At 44.4% G+C, this 26,429-nt stretch overlaps 1 protein-coding gene across 1 annotated transcript in view; it reads left to right on the plus strand.

The window, feature by feature from the left end:
- LOC138246899 (mucin-2-like) overlaps positions 1 to 18,399 on the plus strand; it is a 62,274-nt gene extending 43,875 nt beyond the window's left edge. The window contains exons 3-7 of the mRNA XM_069201644.1: positions 6,818 to 9,400; positions 11,480 to 11,582; positions 14,722 to 14,910; positions 15,138 to 15,351; positions 18,215 to 18,399. Of these exons, the coding sequence (XP_069057745.1) occupies positions 6,818 to 9,400; positions 11,480 to 11,582; positions 14,722 to 14,910; positions 15,138 to 15,351; positions 18,215 to 18,399 (3,274 nt within the window). The remainder of the gene's footprint in view (positions 1 to 6,817; positions 9,401 to 11,479; positions 11,583 to 14,721; positions 14,911 to 15,137; positions 15,352 to 18,214) is intronic.
- Positions 18,400 to 26,429: the final 8,030 nt, after the last annotated feature.

A 26,429-nucleotide genomic window follows, 5' to 3' on the forward strand; every position in this document is an offset into this window, starting at 1 on the left:
TACACTACTGTGAGGCCTGCTCCCTTCATAGGCTAACATTGGGGCTGCCCTCATACATTGTTGAGGTGGCAGCTGCTGATCTGAAAGGAGCAGGAAGGTCATATTTAGTATGGCCAGAATGGTAATACAAAAATCCTGCTGACTGGTGAAGTCGGATTTAATATTACTATTCTAGAAATGCCACTTTTAGAAAGTGAGCATTTCTTTGCACTTAAATCTGTCTGTGCCTTACAATCCACGTCTGGCTAGGTCTAGTTGACAGCTCCTTGTGCATTCACTCAGATACACCCCAAACACAGGGTACTCAGCCTCACTTGCATACATCTGCATTTTGAATGGGTCTTTCTGGGCTGGGAGGGTGGAGGGCCTGCTCTCACACAAAGGACTGCCGCACCCCCTCCTGGGACCCCGGCAGACAGGATTGAACTGAAAGGGGACATGGTGCACTTCTTAGCCACTCTTTGAAGTCTCCCCCACTTCAAAGGCACATTTGGGTATAAAACAGGGCCTCTGCCCTACCACCTCAGACACTTGCTGGAGAAGAAACCAGAACCTACGTCCTGCCAAGAAGAACTGCCTGGCTGCTCAAAGGACTCACCTGTCTGCTTTCTACAAAGGACTGCTGCCTTTCTGTTGGCCTGCTGCCTTGCTAAACTCTTGTGCGGCTGTAAAAGTGCTCTCCAAGGGCTTGGATAGAGCTTGCCTCCTGTTTTCTGAAGTCTCAGGACCAAAAAGACTTCTTTCTTTCAACTGGACGCTGTGTGCGCCGAAACAATCGACGCACAGCTTGTTCTGCAGTGAGAAATTCACTGCACACAGATCTGGAAAGACGCCGCTCGCCGTGCCGCCTACGGTGCGACCGGAACTTCGAAGCACGGCCTCGCCTGGACAATGCCGCCCGACTTCCAGAGAGGAAATTGACGCGATGCCTGCTGTGAGGAAGAAAATTCCACGCACAGCTCCCCGGAACGACGCGCAGCCGGTTGACAAGTCTAGGATTCCACGCACAGACCCTGGGACATCTGGTAATCCTGCGAACCATAGAAGGAGTCGGCCCGCATGCTTAAAAACGATGCACGTCTTCCCCAAGTGAAAAATAACAACGCAAGTCCGTGTGTGAAGGGGCGAAACCGACGCACACACCATTTTTCTTCCCGCAGAACGACGCACGTCTCCCCGCATGAAAAATAACGACGCAAGTCCGTGTGTGAAGGGGCGAAACTGACGCACACACCATTTTTCCATGCATCTCCTCCTCTGCAGCCCTCTGCGGAGATTTTCCACTCCAAACCAGGTACTTTGTGCTTGAAAGAGACTTTGTTTGCTTTTTAAAGACTTAAGACACTTTATATCACCTTTCAGTGATATTTCTACAAATTTTTATTGCATATTTTATTGTGTTGATCTACAAATATCCAGATAAATATTCAATATTTTTCTAAACACTGTGTGGTGTATTTTTGTGGTGCTATATTGTGTTATTGTATGATTTATTGCACAAATACTTTGCACATTGCCTTCTAAGTTAAGCCTGACTGCTCGTGCCAAGCTACCAGAGGGTGGGCACAGGATAATTTGGATTGTGTGTGACTTACCCTGACTAGAGTGAGGGTTCTTGCTTGGACAGAAGGTAACCTGACTGCCAACCAAAAATCCCAATTCTAACAGTCAGGGAACTGGTGGCTGACAGGGCACAGGCACGGCACAGAGAGCGCAACACTGCAGCCCGTTTCAACAGACTTGTAGCATCCAGTGGGCGCCTGGCAACGAACACAACCTGCCTGTCAAGGCGCACTGTCAGCCTGCAGATAGAACTGGGTCATTTTGCTGGTGATGTGGCACGGGGACTTGGCCGCATCAGCCATGTAGTTGATATCATGGAGACCAGAGAGGCTGCAAGGGGCACAGGGGATACCCCGCAGGACAGCGAGGAGGGCTCAACAATCAGCAGTGTGTCTGCCACTGATGCACGTGTGCTGCGGAGTAGCAGTGCACGGCAGGGCTCAGGGGACCCACCTCGAGTGAGCCATGGTGGCTGCAGTTGGAGGAGGCTGTGAGCCACTGTCATGTACTAGTACTGAGGCATATGAAAATAATGTGTCTGTTTTGACTGTTTCCAATACCAGACTGTTGCATACTGCACATTTCTAACAACATTATAGTTTAGCAATAAAAAGGTTTTGTTTGTTTGACTACACAACTGGGCTAAGTGTGTCTGACATTAGTGAGTGTGGTCACGGTTGCCACGTACCTGGCAAAGTATTGGGTTGCAATGTGGTTCCGTCTCTGTCTGCCCTCATTTGCAATGCTTCTATCCCCAGGCTGTCGGTGTGGTAGCTCTTGCTCCTCATCTTCCATGTCTGTGTCTTCAGGGGTGAGATGTAGCCCAGGTCTGGTGGCAATGTTGTGTAGGATGGCACAGGCGGCAACTATCTTGCCTGCTGTTTCTGGGGCATACTGGAGAGCTCCTCCACTTTTGTGGAAGCATCGGAATCTTGCCTTTAACAAGCCAAAGGGCCTCTCGGCTACAGTTCTGGTCCGCCGATGTGCAATGTTGTATTGCCTCTCGTTCTGATTGCCAGGTGTTAGGTATGGGGTGAGTATCCATGGTCTCAGGGCATATGCACTGTCACCTGTTTGACAAAAGAGGCAAATTTAGCATGGCATCACAGGTTTACACAGTGACCTGTATGTAAGGCTTCAGAGTGTAGTCACCAATACCTAATAGATATCCTTCTCCAAACTCCCCACGTGCTAGGCGTTGGTGTATCCCACTGTGCCTGAATATGTATGAGTCATGTGTGCTCCCTAGATATTTAGCTACAATGTCAGTAATGACATTATGGGCGTCACATACCACCTGGATGTTTAGTGAGTGGGTACATTTCCTATTGCGGAACACATATTCCAGATTTGCAGGTGGGCAAATTTTTATATGTGTCCCGTCCACACACCCTATTACATGGGGGAAGTTGGCAAATCTGTAGAAGTCCAACTTGGTGCTGTTCATTTCTGCCTCATTCCTGGGAAGGTAAATATATCTGGACATGTGTGCGAGTATGGCATCTGGGAAACATCTGAAGAATCGTGAGAGGGCACTTTGGGATACCCCACCTGCCACTGCAATCACCCCCTGATAGCTACCCGAGGCCAAGAGGTGCAGTGAGCATAGCACTTGCACATGTGTGAGGATGGCGTTGCCGCGCATTGTCTGTCGTTCAAGCTGAGGTTTCAGCAGTTCAATAATCTCTAAGATACCAGCACTGCTCAGTCTATATTTGTAATAAATCTCCTCCTCAGTTTGCTGAAATAGTGTCTGCCTGGTTCGGTATATCCTCTCCTGTCTCTGCCTCCTCCTCCTCTGCTGGGCAGCCTGGACTCTCCTCCTCCATGCAATCACGTACAGTTCAGCCATTTTGAGTATCCCAGATGCCTTCTGGGTCTCCTTTTATACTTTGATTCTGGTTACCACCTGCTCTGAATCAGTGGTAATCTGGGTGTGCAAAACTGGCTTTTTGCGACTAGTCGCAAATTGTGACTGGCTTTTGCATATGGTTTGCGACTCGCAATTTGCGAATTCCTGATTGTGGGTCGCAAAATCAGGTCGCAAATTTTGCGAGTCGGTGCTGGGTCACATCACTATTTGGTGATCGGAATTGGGATTTTTGCATCCCATTTCGGATTTTGTGGGGACGCAAATAGCGATTCGGGCCATTTGCGACTCGCAAAACTTTGCTACATCTGGCCCCTAATTCGGTGCCATTTTAACTCTAGTCCACAGAGACTATTTTTGACCTCAAAGTCAGTTTTGATATACTTTCCCACATATATTCACCAATATCAAGTATTTGTTTGTGAAAAACCTTGCCAAGGTAAACAAATTCAGAAAGGTAGCAAAACGGATGCTTGTACATAGAAGATATTGGCAAAACCAATAGGTTTATCTACAAGAGCTACTTGTTTTGTTGATGTTTTTTAGCCATGTTGTACAGCAGTGTGGCTACTGTGCAGCATGACTGAAAGTATAGAAACGAAGTGCAGTGGCAAAGTCAACAGGGATCGCTCACAAGGTATTGGCTTTGTCAATGTTTCTTCCATGTTGTACAGTAGCACAGCATGCCTAAAAGTATTCTACAAAAAGCACTATGATGCAGCTAACGCTGGCTGTGTCGTAGCACTTTTTTTATTGATGGCTAGCTGGGAGGGCGGTAGGTTGGTAGTTGGGGGGTGAGGGTTTTGATCTCTGTGAAGCAGCCAACATTATCTGTGCGTGGGTATCCCTTTTCTTTTGTTATGGCAGGACGAAGGAGCAACATAGACAACTAAAAGAGGGCGGGCGAGGCAAGCAACAAGATGGGCTGCAGTTTGGGGCAAGCAACAACATGGAAATAGAGTAGAGGCAAGCAACAAGATGGGCTGCAGTTTGGGGCAAGCGACAACATGGAAAGGGAGTAGAGGCAAGCAACAAGATGGGCTGCAGTTTGGGGCAAGCAACAACATGGAAAGAGAGTAGAGGCAAGCAACAACATGGACTGTGAGGGGAGTGATATGACACGGCCAGTGGAGTCCACATCACAGCATTCTTTTTAAAGTTATAAAAGTGATATGACACGACCAGCAGCACTGGCAAAGTCATAGCACTTTTTTATGCTGGTATGAGGCCATGGCCTACATGATAACTTAAGGACAGATGGTACTTCCAGAAGGAACATCACATGAGTCTCTCCCATGTGCACAACAGTTAGCTAACACACTAAAGAGGGAGTGAGGCGGGTTGTTGTATACTCTCCGTAAACAGATATAAATGTACAAGAAGCTCAAAGCTGCAGAAAGAAACAGTCAAATCTCCAATGCAATTCCCATATATTCATGTACTCATATAAGATGATGATCGCTCACTTGTATAGTATGACATGTTTCATCAGTGGGCCCCACAGCTAACACTAGGAGGCAACCAAAAGTACTTTTCATCACTAGTTGTAAAGTCTCCTAGTTATGGGTTCCCTAGTTTGGGTGAATTTCTGTCACTTATGTCGACATTTATATTCTCTCTTTGTTAAACTGTCAGACCTATATTATAATTGAGCTGACAGTGTTGTTACTAGTGCCTCACTACCACAGGATTAACAGGAGGACTGAGCAACTGACTGGAATTCTCTTTTCCATTAACATGTTTTGGTTGTTCGAATATTACCCTATGAGGTCAGGGTGTCATTGAAGAGGCCTCACAGTGTGCCATTGGCAAGACTGTTAGCATGCTTCAAATGGCGAGTCACGGTAATGATAGCCTGTGCTATGGAACAGGCCATGCACACACTGACAAACCACGCTTGCAGCTGACTGGATGTGGGCAGCAGGAGTGAATAGGACATGAGACCGTGAACCCCACACCCAACAAAAATGTGTCTCTTGCCTCACTACCAGTGCAAATACGGCAGTGCTGCTGAAGCAGTGATGGCTGGGTCCCATAATGTTCCAAGGGCCATCTACGCTGCAACCTGTCTGGAAAAAAAAGTGCAGTGGAGGCAGCGGAGAACAGCTCTTAATTCATCTTAGACCTCGTGCCCTGCTGCAAGGGTCACTGATTACCATTTTATTTATAATTGCGGAATTAACGTTTACATAAAAATGTGTATTTTGGAATGTTTCACTTTAAAAGCTTAGATTATTTATGTACATTGAGTGGCCTTTCTTCGACTTAGTGACCCACACACTTTCTGCTGTGACAATTTTATTACTGACTCAAGTCAGTAGGAAGCTGTGATTGAAATTAGGGTCTTGGGGTCCGGGACCCATAACTAGTTGTTGTCCTGCTTCCAACAAAAACCTGTGGCTGGGCATGTTATTCAAGTGCATTCAAAATATCATTTGTTTTATAATATGGAGCACCCGCAGTGGAAACAGTCATTTTCATAGAACAGGTACACCTTGGACAGAAACAATGCACCTGTCTTCCTTCAGAGGACAGGTACAGCTAGGATAGCATTGGCAAATGCTCTTCCCATCATAGGACAGCTACAAATCAGGGAGTAGCAGTGTAATCTATATTTTCTCACAGAACGAGGAGAGCATGACAGTAACAAAATAAGCTTCCCTCTCAAATAGAAGGCAATAAGTTCACTATCCCATTGCCCACAGAACGAATCCAAACGTTCAGGCTACTACAAGCTTTGATCCCTCACAGAACATGTACAGTTGAGGCATGAATGCCACGTAGGTTACAGCCAGATCCTGGGAGTGGGTGCTTAAGTCACTGAGATGAATGCATAGGTTTATGAATGAATGAATATGTGTGTTCTGCCACCATTTTCACATAGGTGACATTCCAAGTTAGCCTCCTGAAAGTATTGCTGCTGTCACTTGTGGATATGCTGTTTGTATTGATTTGTTGGTGTTACGTGCATTAAAACGTAGCTGTCACCTCAGAGGGCAATGTTATTTGAAGCAGCCTTGCCACAGCATAAATAACCAAGCTCTAGATTGTCAAAGAGGTGGCAAAGGTTGTGAATGCACCAGGCACTTTGCAATCCCAGCACTGGTGCTACACAAGTTCAAAATGTTGAGCGCCACTACTGGAAAGTAGTGAAAAACGGATAACAAGCATCCTGTCAGAGCACAACATTGGCAGAGGTCCAGACACTGACACAACAATAACATCAAGTGGCAAGTTATAATATTCATTGACTGTGTTCATATATGGAGAATACTGTGTAACATTATTTAAAGGCATTAATGGTTGGTGACAGAGGAGTTCTGAAGTTCTGCACTAAGGGTAACGTGACTGTATATGAACTTAATCTCACTTTGTTTCTTTCAGGCTCAGCATGGCATTCGCAAGGATAGTGTACTTTATGCTGGTGGTGTCACTAGCAGCTCGTAAGGCAGATCTCACAGATGCAGAAAATACTCACCACAGAGACAGCACCAACACAATAGATGCCTTTGATTACCACACACTGATTGATGAAAATGCCAACCCTTTAATGGAGGCGAGCTCAAACACCACCAGTAAGGACAGTCATTCTCACACCACTGCAGCTACTTTTAACTCCTCTAGCAAGGCCATCCTAGACCCCGAAAGCAGAGACAATCCCAGCCCAACCAGTGCACAAAGTTCTGATCTCACCATCAATGGTAGTTCTGCCCTTGGAAACATGGATATCAAAGAAAGTCCCAATGCTAACAGGAAAGGCAGTTCTACCACCACCACTGTGGATAGTGCCACCAACACCACCACTGCTGAAGAAGTCAATTCCAGTTCAAAAGCCTCTAACCTTCCTACCACCAAGGACACTACCAAACATACAACTGAGGATAGTGCTACCACTCCTGCCAAGGAGAGGCCCACCACAGATGCCATTGAGAATACCACAAATCCCAGCCCCACTTCCATATTCCGTACTAGTCTCATCACCAACAGTCCTGTCCTCAGTACCACTAACAGCAAAGAAAGTCCCGATGCTAACAGCAAGGACAGTCCTGACACGACCAGCATGGACAGTGCCACCTCCACCACCACCACCAGGAGTCACACACCCACTGCCAAAGAAGTAAATCCCAGCTCATCCACCTCTAACCTTCCCACCATCATGGAAGGTACGGACCGTACAACTGAGAAAAATTCTACCACCGCTGCCAAGGACAGTCCCACCACTGATGCCAAAGAGAATACCACAAATCCCAGCCCAGCTACCACATCCAATTCTGATCTCACCACTGACAGTCCTGTCCTCAGAACCACTGAGAGCAAAGAAAGTCGCAAACCGAACAGCAAGAATAGTCTTGACACCAACAGAATGGACAGTGCCACCTCCATCACCTCAACCAGGAATCCCAAGCCCACTGCTGAAGAACTCAATCCGAGCTCAACCATCTCTAACCTTCCCACTATCGTGGACAGTTTGGACCATATAACTAAGGAAAGTCCTACCACCAGTGCCAAAGAGAGTCCCACCACCGATGCCAAAGTGAGTGCCACAAATCCCGACCCATCAACCATATCAATTTCTGATCTCACTACTAACAGTCCTGCCCTCAGAATCACTGAGAGCAAAGAAGGTCTCAACGTTAACAGCAAGGATAGTCCTGACACCACCAGAATGGACACTGCCACCTCCACCACCAGGAGTCCTGAACCCACTGCCGAAGAAGTCAATTCCAGCTCAAAAGCCTCTAACCTTTCTACCACCAAGGACACTACCAAACATACAACTGAGGATAGTGCTACCACCCCTGCCAAGGAGAGGCCCACCACAGATGCCATTGAGAATACCACAAATCCCAGCCCCACTTCCATATTCAGTACTATTCTCATCACCAACAGTCCTGTCCTCAGTACCACTAACAGCAAAGAAAGTCCCGATGCTAACAGCAAGGACAGTCCTGACACGCCCAGCATGGACAGTGCCACCTCCACCACCACCACCAGGAGTCACGCACCCACTGCCAAAGAAGTAAATCCCAGCTCATCCACCTCTAACCTTCCCACCATCATGGAAGGTATGGACCGTACAACTGAGAAAAATTCTACCACCGCTGCCAAGGACAGTCCCACCACTGATGCCAAAGAGAATGCCACAAATCCCAGCCCAGCTACCACATCCATTTTTGATCTCACCACTGACAGTCCTGTACTCAGAACCACTGAGAGCAAAGAAAGTCTCAAACCTAACAGCAAGAATAGTCTTGACACCAACAGAATGGACAGTGCCACCTCCATCACCTCAACCAGGAGTCCCAAGCCCACTGCTGAAGAACTCAATCCGAGCTCAACCATCTCTAACCTTCCCACTATCATGGACAGTTTGGACCATATAACTAAGGAAAGTCGTACCACCAGTGCCAAAGAGAGTCCCACCACCAATGCCAAAGTGAGTGCCACAAATCCCGGCCCATCAACCATATCAATTTCTGATCTCACTACTAACAGTCCTGTCCTCAGAATCACTGAGAGCAAAGAAGGTCTCAACGTTAACAGCAAGGATAGTCCTGAAACCACCAGAATGGACACTGCCACCTCCACCACCAGGAGTCGTGAACCCACTGCCGAAGAACTCAATCCCAGTTCATCCACTTCTAACCCTCCCATCATCAAGGACATTAACAACCATACAACTGAGAAAAACCCTACCAGCCTTACCAAAGAGAGTCCAATAACCCATTCCAAGGACAGTCCCACAACTACCACTAAGGGAAATCCCACCAGCACTACCAAAGAGGCTCCCAACATTACAAGAGACAGTCCAAGTATCACCACACCCCCTCCTACCACCAGTAATAAGAGCCTCTCCAGCAACCCACCTGGTCACCATTCTACTGCCAAAGCAACAGGCCTCAACGCACCCACCTCCATGGGGGCCTCAACAAGCACAACTCGTGTTACAAGCAATGGTGTGAGCCTGTATGTTTTCCCCTCACTTCTTCTGGCCATCTTTCATTGCTTTATGATCAGCTAAACTGAGCACTTGATCCTCACTGCAAAATAATTGCCTTGTGTTTATTATGAGAATGATTTCTATCTGTACAATATACAGATCAGTCAGTGGCATTAAATCAGATGGTCATATTTTTGTTTTTCTTGTATATGTTGACCAGCCACTAGGAACTGTGAAGGTTATGACTGGAAGTCCAACTCTCCTGCCCGAAAACATAGGTATGATGTTAGGGCGGTGTATTACAGACCTTCAAGGAGGTATTTGCCTATTCATTTTTTCTGACAGAATACTCACCTGCTGAAAGATGGGAGTCTATTCTCTTCTTCCCACACCAATCTCCACCCTGAGCTGACTGCTCCGAAAAGCATTGCTCCTTTTACTTTCAAGAACATTTCAGGCAACAGACGGGTGTCACTGCTGATTTTTCATATCTTCTGTTTCTTCCACTTGTAGCCCTCAAAAGCTGATTCATTGTGGAAACAAGAACTTATAGAAATGGTATGCTGACTGTAAGCACTGATTTAAATCATTGATGGTGCATTATTCAAGCATTATGGGTTGTGTTTAGCCGAATTAGCCCACCCCTGCTTTTTCCGGAGGCACTGAGAATATTTCAGAGCGACAATTTGGTATCGTTTATAATCACATTTAGCAGTACATATAGAACTGTGTAACGGCCTATAAATGCCCATCAAGTTACAATTTTCCAAATTTGTTAAATCAAGTGTTTGATAGAAGAGGAGTTCTGAAAAATACCACAGCTTTAAGGTGCAATGAAAAGGTTTTATGAAATAGTTGCATAATAAAATTTAGGCCCAGATTTATACTGTATAGCGCCGGCATGCGCCATTACAGGACACCAGCCAGGCGCCATATTAATGGAATGACGCAATCCGGCACAAAGGGTGGGCTAGCGTCAGAAAAATTGACATTGGTGGTGGCGGTATGGGAGAAGGGAGTTTTGCTCTAAAAAATGACATTAGGCTGGTTAGAGTAAAAAAAGATAACTCTAACCAGCCTAGCGTCATTTCTTGATGCAAAACCATCCATACCACACGACTCCTGTCTGAGAAAAGACAGAAGTCATGCCCACCAACCCAATGGCCAGCACGGGGGACAACGGTCCCCTGGGCATGTCCATTGCACCCTGTGCCATGTAGGGGGGCCCATTTCAGGGCCACCATAGGCATTTAAAAAAATAAAAAACACTTACCTCTACATTCCTATACTTACCTGGGATGGGGTCCCTCATCCTGTGGTGTCCCTCTGGAGTGGGTGGGGGTGTTCCTGGGGCTTGGGGAGTGCACCTGTGGGCTTTTTTCATGGTGTATGACCATGGAAACTGGTCCACAGGATCCCTAACGCCTTGCCTGGCCCAGGCTTTAAATAATGGTGCTAAGCAGGCTTAGCGCCATTATTTAGGCCCGCCTCCCTCCCGTGCACCATTTTTGCATGGAAGGAAAAATAAGGGGCTAGGGCCTTAGAGTCATTTTGTTGATGGGAATGCCCACCCTGCATCTCATTGACGCAAGGTGGGTTCACGCATCCAAACAATGGCTCTGACTCCAATATTTTGATGTTAGACTAGTGTAGCGTCAAAACATAAATATGGAGTTAAGTTTGTGCTGAATTACTGTGAAAAAACTGACAATAATGCAGCGCAAACAGAGTATAAATCTGGGCCTTAGTCTTCCCAGCATCTAGGGCTCAGATACCATTGGAATTTGGCCTACAAAATCACCAATGGATAAGAAAAGGAGAACTAATAAAGAGCTGGCACGGGCACAAAAATGCCACTTGTGGTACATTAAAAGTCATTTTATGGGAAGAATTAAACTCCAAAAAAGCACAGCAGTTGGTCCTGGTGCCTGACTTTGGCACGGAAGGATTATGGAATGGTTTAACTTGGAGTGTAAGAGCATCCTATCATCTTTTGAAATGTGTTTTGAAGAGTGTGGTCAGGTATAGATCTTTTGTAACAGACCACTGTTCTCTCAATAGTAGAAATAACTTTAATTTAGTAAGGACCTTTTATACTGATACAGGTACACAATCCTATTTCGGATATTTTACAAAGAAAGTCCTTTAAAACTGAGTTTCTGCGAATTGGAATGCTCAGTTTTACTGACTGTGGCCAGAGATGGAAAAGTAAGACAAACTATGGGAAATGCATTTTATTCAATTGTATAATTGTGATAATTTTCAATGTATTTATCTGGCTCTGAGCTAAGAAAGGAGACAATTTGTAATACCGCCATTTCATAGACATGCAAAAAGGCAATTGAAAATAGCTTACTTGCACAAACGAACAGCTTTTATCAGCTTTTGGCAAATTTATGAGAGTTCTGAAAATAGGTATACGTTGTACATGGACTTACCATAAATATACAAGCATGCTTTTTTTAATAACTAAATGCAAATGTGTGCAGAATTTTTTTAATTAAAGTAAATTGTGTTTTGCATGTTGTCCTTTTTAGGTTGAACGCACCAGACAGCACCAGCTGTCCGGTTGCAAAATACCTATTGTGGGCTTACTTAGAAATTACAGGGGTTTAACGCCCTCCCATGGATTACCATTGGATGTCTTTATTGTCAGTCTAATTTCCATGCTTCTTACACAATTGCTTTCTCATTCTCAGTTTGTCCAGTTTGTCTGTTTTGTGTTTGTTCCTCCCGGGAGCACAGACTCTGAACTATATTTGTGCTCGCTGGCTTCTATACTTGCACTGGTCAATTTTAGGGAACATGTTTTGTTCTTTTGAGTAAGCACTCCATGAGAACACATATACTTCCCCCAAATTCCTCTTACCCGTGCTTCTCTCTTGTTTTTATGTCCCCCCCATGCTCCATGTTTTACTCACATTTGTGTGTTTCTCCCCATTTCACGTTTACTGTCACTCATGTGCTTCTTGCTCTCTCAGGTGGTCGTCCTGTCTTACTCACTCACTACCTTTTCTCTCCCCTGCGCACTCCATGTGTGCTTCTCTTCGTCCTGTGTTGCTTTCTCCATCGTTCAGTGCTTTTCCCCTTCCCCTCTGCTGCCTCATTCACTGCTCTGTTACCTCTATCACCACAACCTTTTTCGAGAAAGATTGAGCCATTTTGCCCATTTGTCGGGATATAAAATCATCTGGGTTAAGTGTGAGGCCCTCCCGCTCACCCATCACACTACTAAATTGTGCTAAGATATCCTACCGAAGATGCAGGGACTCCTGGAGCTCGCAATGCGAAGATTGGTTAGCAGTGAGTGAGCACTTTAAAAGAAGATTTTTCCATTCTATTTTTCTTGTGCTAAAGGTGCCCAAAGGGCACAGCAGCTTTTTCTCTGAGCAAAGTTTCTATGTCACTTTTATTTGATTTAAATGTAAACCTAATTAATTGTTGCTGATAGTATGACATATAAATCACCTAAAATGTTTTATGCATGTTTTAGTTGCCTTGAAATCATATGTCTTGAGTTAAATAAACTTGTGGATATTGTATAGGCTCTTTTTAGAGTTGGGACTTTAAATACTGGCTATTAATAGAATATTTTGCCTCATCTTATTCTGGTTGTTTTCACAATGTCAATGCAACCATATGTTGTTTTAATGTTTATCAAGCTGACACCTCTTTGGTTGTGTAACAAACAATGAGGCAGGTACCCTCTAACCCTTTTGACCAGGGTAGAAAATGTAAATAGATTAATCTTCAATCCAAGGGGGAAGTAACCTAGACTTCTGCGATGATCTAATGACAAAAATAATTCTAAGTGTACAAACAATGTAACATCAATAGAAATGTATTGCATTGTGTATTTCTTTAAACATGTTATTCTAGACATAAGGTTATATTTGTCTGAATAGGTGCTCCTAATAAAACAGTGAAAGTGATAAAAATGTGCAGAGAAGTGAAGGTGATATATACAATATGTACAATGGGTGGTTTTAGGAATATTATGGACTTCTAGTGGCTCCGTCATTCCAGGAAACCCTGAAGTCACATAAGATTTCTTTACAGTTCTATATTCCACACTCAAAGGTATGTTGATGTTTCGACCCAATTGCAGAAACAAATCAAAGGTGGGTCATCATCAGGACTGGGAAAATTCAAGTCGATAGCACCTATGGGTAGTGTAAATATCTGAGTTACTAAAGGTCTGATTAATCAGTTTCAACTATTATTTAGAGGGGTGGAGTTAAGCACTCACCTAAGATCCAGTGTAGAAATACGATCTGGTGGTCTGGGACATCTTCCTGGTAGGAAAATGACAACTGATGTGGTACTCTGTTTATATATTAATTATGTAGAATGTAATCATAGGGTGAAACAGTGACCACTTACGTGTTATGTAGTTCTCTGTATCCTGAGGACGTGGTCTGGGAGTCAAATAATGATCCAGTGGTCAGTGTTGTGTCTCCCAGGTCATAAAAGCACAGAGAGCCATTCATAAATGAAATCCAGGGCTCACGATATCTAAAAGACAATAGTCGTATAAACTAGCCATTTTTTAAGGGTGTGCTAGTCAAGTAAAGTGGTAAAAACTAAATGTATACAGTTACTGGTCAGAATTAATCAGGGGATTACATTCTAAGGGCCAGGGCGAGTCATCAGGGATCTCCCGGCATCACACGATGGATTGTGTATTACTTCGGTACAAGCCGCACGTATAAGCGACGAGCCGGCTTAAGTATGCAATCGCTACCATCTTGGAGCGAGCAACTTCTTTAGGGATTGGTCTAAATGGCCACCAATCAGCATTCAGGAGCTCGTGTTGTCAAGCTGCATTTGGTAAGCCAAGTATGGAGGGATCTTCAGGGGCGATATGTGGCGATCTCTGGGAAACTCAAGGGTTGCACAATGTTGTTAGTGTCTACGCCCCGCCGAGGGCAGTGCGTGAGACTCTTAGGGATCTGACTCAATTGCTTCTGGACTTGCACCCGGGAACCACCATGTTGGGGGGTGACTTTAATGCAGTTCCTGATCCTGGGTTGGATGCGACTGGGGCACCATGGCACATAGACAGGAAATGGCCGCTGGCCTATCCTGGTGGCTGACACCTGCGATGCTATGTGATGCATGGAGGATCTGGCACCCGCGGCGCAGACACTATACGCATACTTCGGCGGCCCACAATACGCAATCTAGAATTGACCTCGTGTTCTTACCGGCCACAGACTGCTGCCACCTCACCCATATTGAAATTTTACCATGTGGGATCTCTGACCATGCACCACTCCAGTTTATTATTGGACCTGCTCAAGCGGTGGTCCGTCCTATGTGGTGATTAAATGTGTGGTACCTGCAGGACAAGTCTTATGTTATTCAGTTGCAAAAGGCGCTGCGTGAGTACTTCGCCATCAATGAGGACTCGGTGGCGTCGTCCGGGGTCTTGTGGGATGCGAGTAAGGCGGTGCTGAGGGGGACAGACAGGAGCCTTGTCCGCGCTTGGGAGCGCTCCCTGACATCCCACATTGCTCAGCTAGAGGCGTGGGAAGTAAGATTAGAGGCAGAACAGGGTGCTTAACCCAGTGAGAGGGTGATTAGACAACTCTTTCTGATCTGTGAGGAGATTTGAGACCACTCTTTGGAAGCGCCTAACTCCTTTGGCGAGTTACTAATGCTAGGGTATATGGCTGGGGCGACAATCCTGGGAAACTGCTGTACTGGCTGGCTTCCCATCAACAGGCCTCTAGAATCATTCCCGAAATTTGTAACGCACAGGGGGACCACTTCTCCAAACTCCAAGAAGTGGATGATGCTTTTGCATCATACTACAGAGTACGGTACCAAGCTTCGGCAACCATTGTGCCGGATCATGCCCGTCAGTTCTTGGTAGATGTTTCCCTCCAAGCATTGCCTTTGATGGAGGTACAATTGCTTGCCGAACCACTCACTGAGAAGGAGGCCAGAGAGGCCATCTCTCCGATGGGGACGGGTAAGACCCCTGGGCCCGATGGGTTTCCGCCAGAGTACTATAAGGTGTTTCGGGCCGACCTGGTGCCATACCTCTCGACTTTGTATGCAGAGGTGGACCGTCTGAGCTCCTTCCCAGAGAGGCTGGATGTAGCCTCTATTGTGGTATTACCCAAAACCCATCCCCGTCACTTCACTGTGCCGACTACAGGCCCGTATCTCTGATTAATAACGAAGTGAAAATCTATGCCATGATTCTTGCCTCCTATCTTAAGAAGGTGCTGCCATTGCTGATACACCCAGACCAGTGTGGATTCATGACTGCCCACAGCACGCGCCATTGTATTAAACGGCTTCACGTGGCCCTTGCGGAGCGTCACCGGTTGCCCGGAATCTTGCCCTCCTATTTATTGATTTTGAGAAGGCCTTTGACGTTGTTGACTGGGGGTTTCTCTACCTGGTGCTCCAGCGTGCAGGCTTTGGGCCGTGGTTTCGCCAAATAGTTCAGGCCTTTTATGCCAATCCTACGGCACACGTGCAGGTCAATGGTACCCTGCCCTCAGCTTTTTCTATCCACCGGGGAACGCGCCAAGGATTCCCCCTGTCCCCTCTCCTTTTTGCCCTGGCCATTGAGCCCTTAGTGCAACTGATAAGGGTAGATCCACTATACCGCGGTTGGAAATGGGGGCCCTCTTACAAAGACCGAGTGGCCCTATATGCTGACGATGTCCTTCTGTATATGGAGGAACCCAGCGTGACGGGTCCAAGAAGCTTCCATCTTCTGTGCTGCTTCGAGGAGGCCTCGGGGCTCAAAATGAATCCTGCTAAATCAGTGTTGATGCCCATGGCAATTTCACGACACTGTTTTGACTGGCAAGAAGAGGTACCCATGCGCCGGCTGAATTTTAAATACCTTGGTATATGGGTGGCTTCTGGAACTCACTGGGCCCTAAATCTGACCCCACTCTTATCCTGCACCAGGGCGGATCTGCAAAGATGGCAAACATTGCAGCTGAATGTTCTGGGTCGTGTAGCCCATACAAAATTATGATACTGCCACAACTTCTATATGTGCTTCAAAATTTCTCTTTTTTGATCCTGCGTCCCTGGTTCCCGACACTGGGAAGAACCACCACTTCATTCCTTTGGTGTGGAGCGAGACACCAGGTGGCTTCTCAATATTGTCAAAGGGGGGTGTACGACGGGGGGTTGGGTATGGCTGATCTATATCTGTACTATCTGGCGACCCAACTCCTGGTTGTTCATGATTGGTTTAACGGGGGATGGGCAGACCGAGTTTTTCAGATAGAATTGGAATCGCTAGGTTTCCTCGTATCCTAGACTTTCTTTACGGCTCACCAATCCCCTGAGACATGGTACCGGTAACTAAAGCTGTCTTCCTCGCTTGGGGCGTGGCATTGCGACACACCCGATGGAACAGTGTTATCACCGAGCAGACCACACTGTGGCATGGTAAATGGCTGAGTGAATCGGCAGCACTAGAAGGTTTCACAATGTGGGACCTGCTGGGCATCTCTCAAGTGGGTGATGTATGGAGAGGGGATGCACTGAAATCCTTTCAGGAGTTACAGACCGAGTTTCAACTGTCATGCACGCAGTTCTTTAGATACCTCCAACTCCGGCATACCCTGGGCGTTAACCTGACTCACACCAACCCAATACCGGAATTCAGCCCACTTGAAGCTAAGCTGCTTATGGGTAGAAAGGTATATCCCAAATTTACAAAATGTTAATAAATAACGCCCCTTGCAACCTAAACCAAACTAGGAGCAGGTGGGAGGCTTGGCTGGGGCTTCTTGAGGAGACTGAATGGATGGTGGCATTGATGGCACCTAGAACATTTGCGGTTTTAGCGAGGCTGCGAGCAGTGCAATTTTAGTTCTAACACAGGGCATACCGGTCTCCTGACAGATTGCACCTGGTGGGAATTCAGCCCTCTGCTCAGTGTCCACAATGTGTGGGGGGCCCGGCTGATTTCTTTCACAGGGTGTTTTCATGTCTGTTGATACATGCCTATTGGGGAAAGACTGGGGACAGATAAATCATGAGTTGAATGATGTGTTGGGAAGGGAACAGCAGCTGTCTCCAAAACTGGTTTTATTGGGTATGATGGAAGAATTGGAGGGCACCAGATCTGACCAAACTTTGTTGGTACGACCCTGCTGGTGGCCAAGAGAGACATTGCAGCTGCCTGGAACTCTACCACAGGGCCTTTCCTCCAGAAATGGAGGCATGGTTTGGACTGCTTTGCGAACCAAGAAAAAGTGGTGTACAAATCGAGGGGCTGTCCCCACAAACATGGGAGGGTGTGGGGGAAGTGGCTGGGCCTACTTGCGTGAGCTCAATTTGTGTGTGTGCTTTTCACTGAATTGGCAAGTTATGGATCTGTTATCAGCCTTCAAGATCTTTTCACTGTAAATGTAATTCAGATCTGGTTGCACCTGAACCTACCTGTGCAGGTTGTCTTGATTTTCTCTTTGGTCCTTTTCTTTCCTCCTTAAAACCAATAAAATGCGTTTATAAAAAAAAAAGTATGTTTTTTTTTTTTTTTTATTGTAATGAGTCCAGCTGGATTCAAACCACTATAGCTCAGTTGGAGGGTTCGCGACCTTCCCACTGAGCTATGGGTATTTATTTATGTCTGTATTTTAGCCCTTTATGGGCTATCGGGACGACGAGGGAGCCCTTAAGGGTTCCCCCCGAGTCCCTATATATTTGTAATTTATTTGTTATTTTATTTTATTTTTTTTAAATAATCAAAAGCCTTTTGCGGGCTATGTGGGACCGCGAGCGAGCACTCAAGGACTACTCCCGTGGATCTTACTTTTTTTCTTTTACTTTTTTTTACTACAATGCTCTTACAGGCTACCTGACACTGCGGGGGGGGCTTAAGGCTTCCCTCGCAGTGCCATTGCTTCAGCAAGCACGTAGCTGCTTTGACAGCAGCTTCATGCTTGCTGAGGCATTTCAACTCATGCAGCGGACTCGTGCAGAAACTTCAGATTTTGACAAAGAGACCTGCTTTAAAGGTCCCACTATCAAAACCTGAAGTTTTGCTGTGGCTTGACTGCAGCTGCAACGCTAAAGCCTAGCCACAGCCAACAGCTATGTCAGGGGGGCACCCTGGGACATAGCAAGAGCCGGCCTTGGGGTAGATATACAAATTAGTTTTCCCCTTAATTTCTCAAAAACTAAGGAACGGAATTACACCAAAACGAAAAATGCACCCTTTCTGGACCATCACGACCTTCCAGCCAAATTTGGTGTAATTACGTCCAGTAATTTTTGTGCTATCACTGTTAAAATTTCATGTGGAAAAATGAATGGGAAATAAGTATTTTGGACTCCCCTTTTTTTCTCCCCCCACCCCCCGGAAAGACATCCTCAAAACTTTCTAGGCAGCAGCTGACAGTACTAGTAAATTGTTTTGGAAAGGTTTGTGAAGATTTGTCAAGCGGTGCCAAAGATACAGGCAAGTAAAAAAAAAAAACTTTTTTATCAAAACGTAGTAAGGTGGTTCTACCTCAAACTACCTAGTGGCAACCACCACTAAGTAATACAGCCTCTGCATATATATATATATATATATATATATATATATATATATATATATATTTATATATATATATCCATCAAACGTTGTTCCGGCCTCATAGGGATAGAATCCCTCGTGTTTATTAATAATAAATTCCTGACGCATTTCGGAGCACCAGCTCCTTGATCACAGGTCAGGGGACATACTCCTTCGTGCATACATATAAACTAACAACATGAACAAAGGACTATCATCATTAGGTGCAACGGTGTCGGCCATTTTGGAATGTATTCTCAATACACAATATTGTATTCACAATACATTAATTGCATACATTCATATTACATCTTTATAGATATCTTCAATTCAATTCCCTCCTCTAAAACTAAATCAAAAACAAAACCATAGTGTATATAACAAGAATAAGAATATACTTATATAAATTAATCCAAGACCAAGAGAGTTGATATTCGTTTGAAAGTACCTGTAACAGGCGTGTCAGCCATATTAGAGCTGGTGCTCCGAAACGCGTCAGGAATTTATTATTAATAAACACGTTCTTGCAGTTACGGCTTGTTGCTTTCGTCGAGGGATTCTATCCCTATGAGGCTGGAACAAAGTTTGATGGATTTTAAGGGGTCGCCGCCCTGCTGTGACTAACCGTAAGTGGCTGAAGTGAAGGCGATATTTCTATGCATATATATATATATATATATATATAACATAGTGGTGGTCGCCATATATATATATGTTGATATATATAAATCCCAAAGGGAAAATGCATGTAGAAAAATCGTTTTCGGACCGCCCCTTTTTCTTGGCTCCCGCTTGACAGACAACTCTGAAATAGCTGAAATGAGCATCGTATTTTTATCAAACTTGTTTTGAAGATTCATCAAATGGTGCCAAAGTTATTAGCAAAACAAAAAATGCTTTTTCTATAGAGCTAGGAAACTAGGCCCTAAGTATAACTACCTAGTGATGACTGACATTAGGTAATATGCACACACACACACATAGACATGTTACTACACTTGTGGGGACTATGTGTGGATACTTGCCTTGTGGGGACTACCCTTTCTCAATGTTTTTAAAATATACTAATAACAGAAAGATGTTAAGGAAAAAATCATGATACAGGATCCTGCTTCAAATTTACAAATATATTATTATTAAATCATGTGCACAGAACTATCTTTGTGGGGACTTGAACACATGTTAACATCTTTGTGAGGACTTACTCCATAATTACTGTTTGTGAAGAATAGAGTCAAACGTGCATGGCTAAATGTAATTTTATCAACAATATACACAAATAAAATCATAAACTAGTCATATATGATTTGCTGCACATATGATGGCCTAAGAAAGATGGACTGTGCTAATAACAGGTCAGAAAATATCATATCATGATTACAGAAAGGCACTTAAAACTGTACTGAACCCATAGCTTAGTGCTCATAATATATAAACAAAATTAACAGTTGGGATCAAGCAATATAGCCAACTTTGATTAGTTGTTTACATTTTTGTCACAGTATCTATTAGACCATATCTCTCTAGGAAGGGATGTAAGGTTAATATCTGCAAAGGGATGTGCAATGATGCGAACAGAGGTGGTATGTGATCTCAGTAGCAAATAGCTATGACAAAAGTACCCACATAGTTAAAGTGTGAAAATAGTCATATTCAAGCCCCTGCAGAGATAGTGTATAGTTATATGTGATTACGTCCCCACAAGGATAGTGTGTGATTACTGTGATGTTCAAGTCCCCATTGAGATAGTGTATGATTATAGAAGTGTTCAAGTCCCCACAAGGATAGTGTGTGATCACTGGGTTTTTCAAGTCCCCACAGTGATGGTGCGTGAAGAGCATTGTATTAAACTCCCTACTGCAATAATGTGTAAACACAATTCTCTAGTTCTCACATAGAGTGTGTGAAGATAATGTTGTTCAAGTCCAAACCAATATTGTACGTAATCGGAGGAATGTTCAAGTCCCCACAGATATGGTGTGTGAAGGTAATCATGTTAAGACCAACAAAGATAGTCTGTTCCATCTGTGTTTTAACCCCCCACAAAGATAGTGTGTGATTATAGTGATCCTCATGTCCCTACAGTGCTAGTGTGTGCTTATTGAGATGTTCAAGTCCACAGAGATATGTTGTGTGAAGATAATCTTCTTTAAGTCCTCACTGAAATAGTTTGAAAAGACAATGTTTAAGTTCTACACTGTTTATGAAAATAATGATGTTCAAATCTCCACAAAGATAGTATGTTAATATAGGTGTGCTCACGTATTCACAAAGATATTGTGTTATTATAGTGATGTTCAAGTCCCCACAGAGATAGTGTGTTATTAGAGTGATGTTCAAGTCCCCACAGATATAGGGGGTTATTACAACTTTGGAGGAGGTGTTAATCCGTCCCAAAAGTGAAGGTAAAGTGACGGATATACCACCAGCCGTATTACGAGTCCATTATATCCTATGGAACTCGTAATACGGCTGGTGGTATATCCGTCACATTTGGGACGGATTAACACCTCCTCCAAAGTTGTAATAACCCCCAAAGTGTGTTATTATTGTGATGCTCAAGTCCCCACAGAGATAGTGTGTTATTATAGTGATACTCAAGTCCCCACAAAGATAGTGTATTATTCTAGGGATGTTCAAGTCTCCACAAAGATAGTATGTTATTATACCGAAGCTGCAGAGGTCAAAATTCAAAATCATACTGAAATACTGAAAACCTTTCAAAATTATTTCCCCCGGTGTCCTATATTCATATTTATGAAAAACCCCAGTTACAGTTACTACAAGCATCCATGTGCATAGCAAACTAAAATCGAATGGAATTCAGTAGCCCACATCATAAGTTGGATATAGAAAACAGTACACAGAGGCTTTTAAGCAGGTTATAGGCAAGGCACTGAAAATATGTTGCAGGGGAGGACTAAATAATGCAGCAGAGTTGAATAAATTATCTAGCAAGAAAAGGCAAATTTTGAGGGATTATGCAGCACATTTTGACATAGTATTACTCCATTATTTTCTCATATTTAAATGATTATTATTGACAAAGGTTTCATCTCAATAGAATCAGTTTAACACAAAAATAGCAATAAGCAACAGGACGGTGTGCAATTACCCTTTGTGAAGAGCATTCCTCTCTATGGCAACATGTGTCCCTGAGCTAGATCCTTTTATCCATTTGAGCTAGAAACAAATGTTTTTGTGAAAACCAGCAGATAATGCTGCAGATGATGGGTTATGTGGCAAATGCTGTAAATCTACAAGTATATGTGGCCATAAAATCACATAATTCCGAGGACCCTGATGAGAAAATGAGTTACTTATCTGTAACTGTAGTTCTGCAGTATTGGAATCTTTCATAGATTCGCATGCTTGAATCATTCCCGTCGTCGAAATGGAGTCCCCGGTGTATTACAGTAGCAATGTAATGATAACAAAACTGTGTACAGGCCTCTGGCCTGCCACATTAGTAGTCTATCCTTGTTTATTTGGGAAGAAAGACCCCAAGCAGATTTCAGCCAATGAGGCTGCCCTTCCCTCTAAAACACTCCTGAGAGGAGCTCCAGAGCCTTCGGTTTTCCCCCAGCATGTGTGCTGAAGTATGTGAGGTATACTGTATAACCTGTAACAGTGAGCTTCTCAGGGGAGGAGGGAGGGTCGCATGTGAATCTATGAAAGATTCCTTTCAATACTGGAGAACTACAGTTACAGGTAAATAACTCACTTTTTTACTCCAATATTTAACTTTCATAGATTCACATGCTTAAATCACAGTAGCAAGCATTAGTGAAGCACTCTGTATGATGAACACATTAATATCCCTTGATAGATGCAACTCTATAAACTGAAAAGAAAGCCTTAAATGATTAATTGCTATGGTAGCAAAACAATTAATACGCAGTACTAAACCACAACCACTGTATTGTGAAGCAAGGAAACCTTAGTATCATACAATGTGACAAGCATAATACTAGGTAGGAGGGAAAAAATGAGAATAACACTGCTCACCGTTACTGGAACAGATGTCATAGCACTGCTTGTTCCACTGCTCAATCACCTTGTGACGATTCTTTCAGGCAATAGTGCTTTATGAAAGTGTGCATGCACTTCCAGGAGGTGGCTCTGCAAATGTCCTGTATGGGCACAGCAGCGAAGAGCGCAGTGGATACTGTGACAGTTCTAGTGGAATGTGCATGCGATGCTCTGCGCAGGGGCTTCACTGCAGCTTTGTGGCAATAGTCAATAGCACTAGATACCGATCTAGAAAATCCTTATTTAGAAATCGGTTGCCCTTTCCTAGGGGCACTGAATGACACAAATAATTAATTTGTTTTCCTAAAATCTTTTGATATCCAGGGAATGAAGGGACTTTTACGCTGGCGTTGACGGGTTTGGAAAATACAACTTTAGTACAACAGGCTGATTAATGTGAAAGTCTGAAGGAACCTTAGGTATACATTTTGCATTGATTCGAAGAATTATTACATTATCCTTAATCTGCAAAAAAGGGCTTTGGATCGTGAAGGCTTGTATTTCGCTAACTCTTCTGGCTGAGGTCAGGGAAAGAAGAAGTGCAACCTTCCATGGCAAGAATTTTAAGTCCACCCTGTGAATGGGCTCAAATGGATGTCTCGTTAATTGCTACAAAGCTATGTTAAGCTGCCAGGATGGCGGTAGTGGTCTGACTGGCGGGAAATAAATAAAAAGTCCTTTAAGAAACTGTTTGATCATTCTTATCGACCGCAAAGATGGTGAGTTTCCTGATTGCCCAAACGTAATATTGCAACCAAGTTGACCCTTATTGAAGCATTCGCCAAACCTTGCCTGGCTAAATGAAGGAGATAAAGTAGCAACTGCTCTGGCGATGACTGTAAAGGGTGCACCTGAGCTTGTTTGCACCATATGCAAAATCTTTTCCATTTAAGGCGGTAAGATCTGATGGTACTATCAGCAGCCGCTCTGGCAAGAATGACTCTACAATCGGAAGGAATGTTCAAATGTTCGAATTCATAGTGATCAGGAGCCAGGCAGTCAAATGAAAGGATGCTGGGTCTGGGTGGAGAACTTGATCGTCGCTCATTGTTAGCAGGTGGGGTATTACTGGCAGAGGAATGCTTTGGGTCTCTGACAGGAGAAGTAGCTCCATATACCAATGCTGTCAAGGCCATACTGGGGCTACTAGAAGAATTTTGCAGTGCTTGTCCTTGATCTTGGCTAGGACTCTTGGAATGAGGGGAATGGGAGAAAAAGTGTAAGCATACTTTCTTGACCATGCCAATGAAAACGCACTCCCCCAAGAGCCCGGATGGTGATCCCGACTTGCATAAAATAGGCATTTTGCATTCCGAGCACTGCAAAAAGATCAAGGTTTGGTTTGCTCCATTGAGGTAAAATGCGATCTAGCACACTTTGATATAACTCCCTTTCATGGTTGGATGTTGTCTGTCTGCTGAGACAGTCTGCAATGATGAGCCCAGTATGTACTCTGCTCGAAGATGCACCCCCTGTAGGATGGACCAGTTCCAGATACGTTGAGATTAATATAAGAGCAGAGATCAGGTTTCCCCCTGCTTGCTGAGATAGTGCATTGTTGTGGTGTCTGTACGTATGAGCACCAATTAATTTCTTATCCTTGGTAGAAAGGCTCAAGGCGCTAAGTGAACTGCTTTCAGTTTGAGATAATTGATATGGTAAACTTTTTGATGTGAATCCCATTTGCCTCTGACTCTTAAATCCTGAAGGAAGGCTTCCCAACCTTCTAGAAAAGCACCTGTTGTGATCACCCATAGGGCTGATGGAGGAAGGAAGGAGAGATCTACCTATAGGTGAGATCCCTGGGTCAACCAAGATAGATGCGCTCTCATGGATCTTGTAATTTTGATTATGTCGTCGAAGCACCCCTTGGACTGCGACCACTGACCGTCCAGCTGTTCCTGAAATGGACGCATTCTGAGATCACATAATGGCACAAGTGGGATGCAGGAAAACATCATTCCTAGTAGGGACTTGAAGAGGCGAACTGAAATAGACTTTCGATTTTGAACGAGACTGGCTAAGGCAATTCGTTATTTCTGCCTCTCTTTTGTAGGCGGCACCTTGTTGTTGGAAGTGTTTAGAACTGCACCCAGAAAGTTTTTTTTTTTTTCAGGGGTTGAAAAGCTGATTTGCTGTGATTGATATGTGGGCCTAGTTTTCCAAACAGGTCTATGCAGGCATTTATCGCTCTCCGAGCCTGCGACCTGGACTTGTCCTTGATGAGCCAGTCGACCAGATATGGAAAGACATGATCTTTGTGTCTCCTGAGGAAAGCCGCTACTAGGGCTAGGGATTTGGTGAAAATTCTGGGGGGTGATTTCAGGCCGAAGGGAAGGAATTTGAACAGGAAATGTTCTCCTGCTACTACGAATCTGAGGAATCTTCTATGGGATTGATGTATAGGAACATGGAAATATGTCTCCTGAAGATCGACGGTGGACATATAATTTCCTGGATTGAGAAGGGAAAGGATATTTTGTAAAGGAATCATACAGAATGACTACCTTTTGGGGAAACTATTCAGGTCCCTGAGATCCAAGATTGGACGCCAATCTTTCCATCTCTTCTGGACAAGAAAGCAATGAGAATAAAACCCCTTGTGTCTGTCCCAAACAGGAACCCTTTCTATAGCTTCCTTTTTGAGCATTGCCCAGACCTCCTTTCAGAGAAGATTTAAGTGTTTCAGGGAACGCAGAGGAGGAGGTCTTGCTGGCAGAATTTGCATGAACTCCAGTGTATGGTTAAATTGAATAAGGTTTAACACCAAACGGTCGGAGGTGATTATTTGCCAACTGTGTAAATATTGGGAGATCCTCCCTCCTATTATTGGGCTTGAAGAAGGATGAGTAGCCGGAGCAAAAGAGAAGTCATTACCTGCATCCTGCTTCTCTTGTTTGTCGCCCCAATCTTGCTCTGTGTGGTTTTAACATATGCTGCCTGTGGAGGCTGCCTCTGTTGATAATGGGGTCGAAAGGATTGGTAATTGGAGAATAAAGAGGGATATTTAGATTGTTGATACCCCCTCTGTAGGATGGATATCCCCTTTCTCTTGGACTCCGAAGGGAATGTCTTTAGAATTGAAGGGTTCCAAGAGACTTTGCTGTTTCTGTATCAGTTTTAATAACCTGTAGGGCATCATCAATAACTTTGGCAAATAGGGCTTCTCCATCGAAAGGTAAATCAAGAATTTTGTTCTGCACTTCTGGTCTAACAGAAGTTGCACAAAGCCAGCCCTCTCTTCTTAAAACAGCTGCACCTGCCAGTTGACGAAAGGCTGAGGTAGCAATATCCATTGTACAGTCAATGATTTAGCAGAAGCCCTTTCCCCTTCCTGTAGAATCTTGGTTGCTTCTGCTTTTGAATCCTGTGGAAGTTGGTCAATATAAGGAGCAATGTCTGCCCATAGCTGCCCGTCATATCTGCCCATTACAGCTAATGAGCTCAGAAGGACTATGGGCAGCTCCAAATAGCCT

Source organism: Pleurodeles waltl, chromosome 7 (genome assembly GCF_031143425.1).
Source record: "Pleurodeles waltl isolate 20211129_DDA chromosome 7, aPleWal1.hap1.20221129, whole genome shotgun sequence".
Taxonomy (NCBI): Eukaryota; Metazoa; Chordata; class Amphibia; order Caudata; family Salamandridae; genus Pleurodeles; species Pleurodeles waltl.